The sequence below is a fragment of the Emys orbicularis genome, chromosome 1 (genome assembly GCF_028017835.1).
Source record: "Emys orbicularis isolate rEmyOrb1 chromosome 1, rEmyOrb1.hap1, whole genome shotgun sequence".
Classification (NCBI taxonomy): Eukaryota; Metazoa; Chordata; order Testudines; family Emydidae; genus Emys; species Emys orbicularis.
In genome coordinates this window covers 27667148-27677840 of record NC_088683.1, presented here as the reverse complement: position 1 = coordinate 27677840, position 10693 = coordinate 27667148, and the positions used below count along the sequence as shown (strand labels likewise).

Genomic DNA, 10693 nt, shown 5'->3' with positions numbered 1-10693 from the left:
CTAGTTAACTCGAGTGAAGAACTCTTCTTTTTTGCTAATGAGGATGCACCCAAAAAGCACGGTCTTTAAAGGATAGAATAAGTCGCTGTGTAATTATCACTGACCTATTTGTAATATTTCTTTATTTGGATCAGAAATCTAAAGTTTGAAACTTAGTTTTATAATAGAAAATGAAAAAGGTTGTCTTTAAAAGTATAATTTAGTTGTTTCTTGCTAAAATAAAAAAGATTTAAGCTGCTCCTGGATATAATTATTTTGTTGGCAAAGCCTCTGAATGGCTTCTCCATTTTATTTCTGCACCTGCCAGCTCTCTCCTTATATCAACATTCTAGTAAAACACATAAACATCTTTAAAAATGAACATTATAACTAGAGCCCTGTGAAATTCTTTTTATTTTTTATCATTTTTTGTGAATTTCTGTTTTGTTTTATCCAATAAAATGTTGTTTTATTTCTTTTTATTACATTTATATTAATAAAATACATCACATGACCATATATAAATCAAAACAGTGTATAAATCCCAGTTTATCTATACAACATCATTTATTAACATTACTCGTTATTCTATGCCTTGAGAAACTCACCAACCCCCACGACAGTTAGCCACCCCAAAATACCTCAGACAGCTCCTTAGGGTTCCCCCCTTGAAATTTACCTAGTACTACAGCTTCCAAATAACTCCCACTTCTCCATGCCCACTCAGAGACACAAACCTCATGGAACACCCTGGATCTTCCCAACCCCTATGACTTCCTTCACCAGTCCCCCCACCCCAATCCCCCTCTGTATCCCCAGGTTTCTCTATGTCCCCTTATATATTCCCTCTCTCACATTGAACCTCAATCTCCCCAAGCCCCAGAAACCCCTCCCCATCACCCCTTAAATATTCCCCCTCCCCCACTGTGCACCATAACGCCATCCCCCATTAGTCCCAGGGACACCTCTCCTATCCTCCTCCCCCATTGAGCCCCAACCCCCCCCCCCATTAGCCTCTCTTCCATGAGAAAGTCAAGGTCCTGCCCCTGAGGGGTGGGAGGCCCTGCGGGAGAAGCTATAGAGTAAGCCAGCCCCATATTCACACTGGAACAGCAGCTCCTGTTCTGCAGGGCAGGACCCGGCTCCCCACTCCAGCTGGCCCTTGAGGTTACAGTACACTCAGGTTTGGCTCCTCTGTCTTGATGAGAGGGGGCAACTGGGCCAAATTGGAGTGGGTGGCACTGCAATTCCAAATTTGACCAACCTGCCCTCCCATTATGATGGAGGTGTGGCCAGGCCAAATCTGAGCAGCTTTGTGACCCCATGTGTCAGGTCACAGCACCTGGAGTAGGGAGCTGGGCCCAACCCCATGGGGCAGGAGCTGCCGCTGCAGGCTGAGTTTCATTTTATGTCCATTTAATGTTCATTTTTGTTTTATTTCTTTATTTTGCATTTGTGAAATACATAGGGCTCTAATTATAATTACTGCTTTTGTCCATTACATTCTGTGAAAAATAAAAGGAATTTTATGTATTAGTTTTTGGGAATCAGATGTTGTTCACTCTGACTAGGATTGCTAGCAGTCCAGGGCCGGCTCCAGGGTTTTGGCCGCCCCAAGCAGCGGAAAAAAAAAAAAAAAAAAAAGCCGCGATCGCGATCTGCGGCGGCACTTCGGCGGGAGGTCCTTCGCTTCGAGCGGGAGTGAGGGACCGTCCGCTGAATTGCCGCCGAATAGCTGGACCTGCCGCCCCTCTCCGGAGTGGCCGCCCCAAGCACCTGCTTGCCAAGCTGGTGCCTGGAGCCGGCCCTGCAGCAGTCCCATATTACAAGGTACCTCCCTAATTTAAATAGAAAATTGCCTGTCCCATACTAAATCAGTATGGAACACTTTTTATCCCATATTTCAACAGCAGTGGGACAGTACTCATGGGGACATCTTTCCACTTTCCTCCCTGGCCCTTCAGTGCTGCGTGGGGAAAGTAGATGGGGCCATGCTCAAGGGCCAGGATTGGGAGGGGAGTGGAAAGATGCACCCATGAGTACTGCTCCCCTCCCCGCTCCGGACAGGTTCCTCTCCTCAGCTCTTGAGTGCAGCCCCATCTGCTTTCCCTGCGCAAGCTCCATCTGGCAGGGCAAGTGGATGGGGATATGTGCCCCGGATCTGTACTGAAGGGCCAGGATCAGGAAGGGGCTCTATCTGGTGGGGGGGGGGGGGTCAGTACTCCCAGGTGTAGCCTCCTAGTGCGCTGAGTCTCTGCCAACATCCCCAACAGGGTGCACAGCACTGTAGCAGTCAAAGACAAGCAATTGTAGCCTCCAACTCGGCTCCTGGCACCCAAGCAGAACCTGAACAGGAATCGCAGCAGCTGCTGGCTCAGCACCTGAGGCCCTGGGTTCTCTGCTGTATCCAGAGCTGGAGAGAGGGAAACCCTAGGAAGCATGGGGGTGGAGGGAAAGGAACTTGTCCCCAGAGGTTCAAGTCAAGATTGGGGACATCTGAAGTTTGTCCTGTATTTTTAAATACAATATTGGAAACCCTAACTCTGACTGATTGTTCTAATCATGGCCATTACAACTGGGATGCTCTCTATTATTTGGAACTGAGCTACACAAGCTCCAGAAGGTCTCTGATACTGGCAAATCCAAGGGAAGTCCTAAATGGACAAAAGAGGAATCTGGGGGAAGATAGCTAAGAAATGTGATTTATCTAAGTACTCTATTTCCCTCCAGTCCCCTAGGACTGAACTGGGAAAAAAACAGTCGTGGTACTAAGCTCTGCCCACATACTAAGGGTACGTCTGTACTTACCTCCGGGTCCGGCGGTAAGCAATCGATCTTCTGGGATCGATTTATTGCGTCTTGTCTAGACGCGATAATTCGATCCCGGAAGTGCTCGCCGTCGACGCCGGTACTCCTGCTCCGCGAGAGGAGTACGCGGAGTCGACGGGGGAGCCTGCCTGCCGCGTGTGGACCCGCGGTAAGTTCGAACTAAGATACTTCGACTTCAGCTACGTTATTCATGTAGCTGAAGTTGCGTATCTTAGTTCGAAGTGGGGGGTTAGTGTGGACCAGCCCTAAGCTTCACTCTGTCATGGCACCAACAGGAGATACTATTCTCAATAGATTGTGCAGCTCTTCCTGACATGATGCTTTCTCTTTCTTATCCTGTATGTCAAATGTTGACATTTTAATTGTTTTAATTAGGCTTTGGAGTTAACACTCCATTTAGATGAAGTGGGACAGTTCACACTGCTCAGAGATATTTTTTTCAGACTGTCTGCAGACTCAAGGAGATGTCACTGCATCAGTTTACACTCAGTTCCCATTTAGAAGATTCTTTGCAACCATAAAGGCTAGAGATTTAATTTTTAAAATAAAGGCTTAGATTCTGTAGCCAACGATGGCAACTAATATGAAGTATCAGCATACCTTAGTTGAGGTTCTGTTTTCCGCTCTGCTATCTGTAGAGGCGAGGTGTATTGTGGTTTTAGGATGGGGATATAGGGAGGCATAGAGGTGGCATGACATTCCTGTAGCCTACCAATCATGGAGCTAATTTTAACTGGATGGAATCTTTTGAGTTGGCAGGTCCCTCTTAACAGCATTGTGCTTTTTCTTTCAAAGAGCTTTTAGTAAGATAGTATACCAAGACTTTAGTTGAGGTCATTGTTTTCATAGAGAGGAATGTATAGATATAATGTTGGATTAATTTTTGACTGCAGGTAAAAGCATATGTTTGGCGGCCCCTTTTTCAGATGTGTTATATGAGAATAATTATTTAAAAGATTTTCAAAATATTTCTTGTGATCAATATAAACATCTCATATTGAATCTTCCACATCAAGTGTCTGCCTCAGGCTGCATTTATTTATTTATGTTTTTAAAAAATCAGAATCAGATCAGCAGTTTCTGAGAACGAGAACAAGGAAAAATACATCGTTTGCCCTTGTTGAAAAAAATCTTACAATTATTTAATTGAGAAGCTCTAGCAACTCCATGCTTTGGAGCAGGGACTTGAAATTTGGCAGGAGAGTTGTCTTTGTATCAGAAATGTGCCTTTTGCTGCTCCTGTGAAAATCAACCTGATTTTGGCCAAATTATAAGCCTCTGAAAAAATCATAGTTCACACATTCTTAATAGAGACTTGTTAGAGTTTGGCGGCTAAATTCGCTGAAGATTCCATGACTTAGGGGATGAGGAGGACTTTCTCTGCAGTTGCTCCTTCTGGCTGCCAGGGGCCGCTGTGGTCTGAGGATCTGAGAGCAGGGAGACTATTTCCATGTGCTCTCAATTTCCTGTGGAAAACATAGTATATAACCGTGTAGTTAAATATTGTATCATAATGCATACGCACAAGAGAGCTGAATTAAGATTGGATGGGCAACCTTAATTCTGGCATTTCCTAACTTTTGAGTCCTTGACTTTACAAGTTTATCATTCTTTTAACATAATTTTTTAATGTAGTATGGGACATGAATCATCATGCCTCAGGACATAAGCCAGCCAGTAAGTGATAGGGGGCTGAAAACAACTTTTCTGATGAGTAAGTTATTCCATAATTGTCTTCTGCCTGGTTTCTTGGACTTTCCACTGAATCATCTTGTACTGGCCATTGTCAGGGACAGGACACTGAGGTAGATGGACTGCTGGTCTGATCTAGGAAATTCCAACCATTAATCTTTAACTCTAATATTAAGTCTATCTTTTATTTTAGGTGAATGTAAAAATTTGCAAGATTTGAATGTCTCTGAATGCCAAGGATTAAATGTAAGTTATGGGAAAGGTTCATGGTTTACTATGTGTTTAAAGTTGGCAAGAAATTCCAAGCCATTTTGTAGCATCCAAATATTTACTTACAACTATGCTTTCTAATAATTTACTGGATAATGCATGTGGATATTTTTTGTAATTTTTTTGCCTAAACTGACAAGATAATTACAGTTAATATTCTTCAAAATTAAGTAATCCTGAATAGATACTCTCTCCAAGATTCCTATTCCATTATTGCATGGAGTTGGAAGTGTCCTCTTAAAGTTTCTAAACATTTCTGGAACCCTCCAGTGGAAAGGTGATGACAGATGACTAGCGAGGAGTGGGAAGACAGATGACTAGGGAGAAGTATAAAAATATTGCTAGAGCATGCAGGGGTGTAATCAGGAAGGCCAAGGCACGATTGGAGTTGCAGTTAGCAAGGGATGTGAAGGGTAACAAGAAGGGTTTCTATGGGTATGTTAGCAACAAGAAGAAGGTCAGGGAAAGTGTGGTACCCTTACTGAATGGGGGAGTGTAGAAGGTTCGTGCCGGGGCTCGACCCTCCTGGGCAGGAGGGGAGCCACACCGACTCACTACTGGTGCACCAAACAACCAGTTAGTTCCGGACTCAGGCCCTCTGGTGCAGGGGCTGAGCAAACAAGCAGCTGAGGAGCCCAGGCCCTCTGGAGCAGGGGCTGAGCAAACAAGCAGCTGAGGAGCCCAGGCCCTCTGGTGCAGGGGCTGGGCAGACAAGCAGTTAAGGAGCCCAGGCCCTCTGGTGCAGGGGCTGGGCAGACAAGCAGTTCAGGGAGCTCAGGCCCCCTTGTGCAGGGGCTGAGCAACACTCACTTGGGGGTAAGCCCTGGCTCCGACACCAGAGCGTTGGGTGAGGGGGAAGCCTGCCATCCGTGAGCAGGGGTGGCAGGGGGGAACGCAGGCCCACCCACTCCACTGCGTTCCAGCCCGGGGCCCTAGCAGCGGTTACTGCCGCTGCCGGTCAGTGGGGTATCCTGACCGAAACACACTGACATTGGCTCACATGCGTCTGCAGCCTGACCGGGGTCGGCTACCCCCGGGCTACTTCCAGGATCCTCCTCAGGGCCTACCTCGTCCGTGGCACCGGGCCCGGTCCAGTCCACCAGCATGGGCTCCTCTCGGCCGGGGCTTGGCGGCAGGTCCGGCAGCTCCGTGGGGAAATCCGGCCAATTGCACTCGGGCGGCTCCTCCGGGTAACAGCAGGGGCGGAGGGGTTCTGGTGCGGCCTCGCCTTCGGGTTGGGTGTGGGGGAGTTCCAAGGGCTCCTCCCAACGACGGGAGCGGACGGGCTCCGGCGGCTCCTCCTCGTAGTGGGCTCAGGGCAGCTCCGGCCAGCTAGGGCAACGGCCTCGGGCCTCAGAGGTATCCCGGCCGGGAGCTCCCGGCCGCACGTCTGCTCCCTGCGGTGGCCGGGGTCTGACTGAGCTCCGGCGGCCGGCCTTTATACTTCCTGTCCCGCCCCTTGACTTCCGGGGGGCGGGAACAGGCGGCGGTGGCTCCGCCCACTCAGGTGCCTGCAAGGGTGCTCCCTCTTCTGGGCAGGAGGGGAGCCACACCGACTCACTACAGGGAGGCAACATAGTGACAGATGATGTGGAAAAAGCTGAAGTACTCAATGCTTTTTTTGCCTCGGTCTTCAAAGATAAGGTCAGCTCCCAGACTGCTGCACTGGGCAACACAGTATGGGGAGGAGGTGAGCAGCCCTCAGTGGTGAAAGAACAGGTTAAGGACTATTTAGAAAAGCTGGACATGCACAAGTCCATGGGTCCAGATCTAATGCATCCGAGAGTGCTGAGGTAGTTGGCTGATGTGATTGCAGAGCCATGGGCCATTATCTCTGAAAATTCGACCTCCAATCGTCCAGGGAGGTCCCAGACGATTGGAAAAAGGCAACTATAGTGCTCATATTTAAAAAAGGGAAGAAAGGGAACCTGGGGAATTACAGACCGGTCAGCCTCACTTCAGTCCCTGGCAAAATCATGGAGCAGGTCCTCAAGGAATCCATTTTGAAGCACTTGGAGGAGAGGAAGGTGATCAGGAACAGTCAACATGGATTCACTAAGGGCAAGTCATGCCTGACCAACCTGATTGCCTTCTATGATGAGACGTATTATTCAGCAAGTTAAAGAAGTATGGATTGGATGAATGGACTATACAGTGGATAGAAAGCTGGCTAGATTGTCGGGCTCAACGGGTAGTGATCAACGGCTTGATGTCTAGTTGGCAGCCGGTATCAAGCAGAGAGCCCTAGGGGTTGGTCCTGGGGCCGGTTTTGTTCAACATCTTTATTAATGATCTGGATGTTGGGATGAATTGCACCCTCAGCAAGTTCGCAGATGAGACTAAGCTGGGGGGAGAGGTAGATGCGCTGGAGGGTAGGGATAGGGTCCAGAGTGACCTAGACAAATTGGAGGATTGGGCCAAAAGAAATGTGATGAGGTTCAACAAAGACAAGTGCAGAGTCCTGCACTTAGGAAGGAAGAATCTCATGTACCGCTACAGGCTGGGGACTGACTGGCTAAGCAGCAGTTCTGCAGAAAAGGACCTGGGGATTACAGTGGACGAGAAGCTGGATATGAGTCAGCAGTGTGCCCTTGTTGCCAAGAAGGCCAACAGCATATTGGGCTGTATTAGTAGGAGCATTGTCAGCAGATTGAGGGAAGTGATTATTCTCCTCTATTCGGCACTGGTGAGGCCACACCTAGAGTATTGTGTCCTGTTTTGGTCCCCCACTGCAGAAGGGATGTGGACAAATTGGAGAGAGTCTAGCAGAGGGCAACGGAAATTATCAGGGGGCTGGGGCACATGACTTACAAGGAGAGGCTGAGGGAACTGGGCTTATTTAGTGTGCAGAAGAGAAGAGTGAGGGGGGATTTGATAGCAGCCTTCAACTACCTGAAGGGGGGTTCCAAAGAGGATGGAGCTAGGCTGTTCTCAGTAGTGGCAGATGACAGAACAAGAAGCAATGGTCTCAAGCTGCAGTGCGGGAGGTCTAGGTTGCATATTAGGAAACACTATTCTACTAGGAGCGGGGTGAAGCACTGGAATGGGTTACCTAGAGAGGCGGTGGAATCTCTATCCTTAGAGGTTTTTAAGGCCCGGCTTGACAAAGCCCTGGCTGGGATGATTTAGTTGGTGTTGGTCCTGCTTTGAGCAGGGGATTGGACTGGATGAACTCCTAAGGTCTCTTCCAACCCTAATATTCTATGATTCTATGAAAGGTGTGTGTATTATATCAACACTACATAGCCTCCAAGCAATCCCTTCTTTTTCCTGTTGTCTGGAGGAGAAGCATTCCTTGTGGTTCATGGGAAATACATTTTGTCTTTTAGTTTTCCTAAATCATTTTCAAATCTAATTGGCTCATGTTAGATGTTTTCAGTATCCCCTTTCTGATGAAAAATACTTTCTGCATAAGGTTAAGTTTGAAACAAGATTATTTTTATGCCAGTTTGTATTTTCTTATCTTGAAAACAAGGCCAATATTTTCTGTATATTGCATAGTTTATTAATACTGTATTAAACGGATATTATAGTATGTGTAGGAGAAGTTTTCTTAAAGTACTTCATTTGCATTGGATAAAGTAATCTGTGGGCCACATCATCCACAGATGGTGTGAATTGGTATTGCTCAGTTGACTTCCATGGAACTATGCCTGTGTACAGCAGCTGAGGATCTGGTTTTATTTGTAAACAAGAACCACTTAGAAGTGATCTGATTGCAATAAATATCCTTCACTGATCATCACCATTGGTGCAATGTCTGTCATTGAAAAGGTCCTATTCTTCTATCAATAATCTTAATTTATAGAATTAAATATGAGCTCTTGCAATTTAATCCCTCGATTCTTAATTTTATAAGATGTTAATTTTGTATATTCTTCCAAAATTCCTCTCTGACATGATATGAGAAGTCTATCATAACCATCTTACTGACCTGCCAGTCTCTTCCTCCTGCTTTCAAGAATATCCTTCAGAAGTCTTGTTACACTAACTGGTTGGAGCATAAAAATATCACTTAGGTTTAGTTTCCTGTGACAGTAGCATATCTGATCATGCTGCATGTAAGAGAATCATGCTGACACTATTATCTTTAATATACAATTACACATTCAGGTCCTTACCTAACCTGACATCTTCTCCGATTGAATTATCTTTCTGGTTTTGGAATATTAGACTCAGGAGAAGGGATTTTATGCAGGATTATTTACCTTTGGAAAACTAGTATGAAATGTATAATTGGTGTTCTTCAAAAGGAGCAGCCTAGTGGTAAAAACATTTTAGTTCCATGTTTACTCACCTACCTGTTTTCTCTCAAGAGGTCTGTTTTTACTGTGGTTATAAAGTTAGAGTACCACCTGATGGCTAAGATCAAAAGCATCAGATATTTTGTAATGAACAAGTAATATTTATACTTTATGAGAAATCCTGACTCCAACAAGGAGAAATTTCTGGAAACTTTGAGAAAGTACTTACTCTTGAGTCCATGCATATGAAACATATTAGTGTGAATCTATGAGGTATAATACCTTGAGAGAACAATGAAAATTACTTTTTTTTGGTTTCAGGGTTTAAAATTTCTTTAGCTCTGATTTTACCTTTTTTTAAAGACATGAGCTGTAAAGATGCTTACTTTTATCTTTTTACTCTTTAATAGTTTTTTAAAAAGATTACCACTGAAAAATGAGGATCTGAGAATGGTGAAAACCAGTGTAGTCTAGTAGTTCAGATATGCGCACACTACTATCGTTACCTCTCAGCTGCATTAAGACATACTTTGAGATGGAAGAGCAAATATTCATTTTATTCTAGCTATTTCTTAAGAGAGCTGAATAGCAGAGACATAAATAGAATAATAAAACAATAAGATCAATGAAGGAATATTCAGCTAATTGAACCGCTTGATTACACTTGATAACATTCCTAGCCCTCTAATATTGAATCTAGTAGTGGAACAGTCTGTGGCTGGACTGTTGTTGTTACCATTTTTCAAATTATATGGTGTAATCATGTATTTTAAAAGCACGTGATTTTTACAGACTTCTCTCATTTTGACTGTTGTTGGATTTAAATGTCAATTAATATCAATATTTTGATAGCCTGGTGTCTGCAATAGCTATAAAATACTCTTTAACATCCCTAGCAGGAGACTGTCATGACAATGTAAGAACTAACGATGTGAGTGAGCATGTCCATTGCATTTGACTAAGGAAATGGACATTTGTAACCAAAAATGGTCAGCTCCTCAGCTAGTGTGAATTGGTATAGCTCCTTTGAAGTTAGTTGAGTTAGGCCAATTTACACCAGGTGAGGATCTGGGCAAAAATGTATATAAGATACTGATTTCCACACAGTTATTCGATTTGCATTCACAAGTGCGGGTTTTTGCATCTCTAATGGATTCACATATACTTTTTGGGGAACAGCCCCCTGCACCAATGTTTCAAGATTTGCCTCCGTATGTCTGTATTCTAATGTAGTGATCATATTGATACATAGAAAAAGATAGATGGTGCCACTTCCAAAGAATATTAAAGAAAGGAACTGACTCAAATTAAAAAGAAATGTTGTGGACAGTGAGCATTCTATAATTGATGGACTGGTATGAATAGTTAATAAAGCACACTCCCTGGATTTTAGAGAGTTGACTTAAGTTATTGTCTATAGACCTGCTAACTTAGGTCTTGATTCAGCAAAGCACTTAAGCATGTGAATAGTCCCATTGACTTCATTAGGACTACTTGGTTCTTAGGTGCCTTCCTGAATTGGGGGCATAGAAATAGTCATGTTTACAATCAACAAAAATAGTTCCGTAAACATTATAATATAGTATTTTCTTTAGAGCATTTTAAAGAGAAAATGTTTTTGATCGGTACTGTTGCATTTAATACTTTTACGAAATTAATTCAGTTTTTCTGCTACAGTA

General features: G+C 44.5%; 1 protein-coding gene across 1 annotated transcript in view; it reads left to right on the top strand.

The window, feature by feature from the left end:
• Positions 1 to 10693, top strand: part of FBXL13 (F-box and leucine rich repeat protein 13) — a 164028-nt gene that overhangs the window by 80639 nt on the left and 72696 nt on the right. The window contains exon 10 of the mRNA XM_065423233.1: positions 4694 to 4746. Within this exon, the coding sequence (XP_065279305.1) occupies positions 4694 to 4746 (53 nt within the window). The remainder of the gene's footprint in view (positions 1 to 4693; positions 4747 to 10693) is intronic.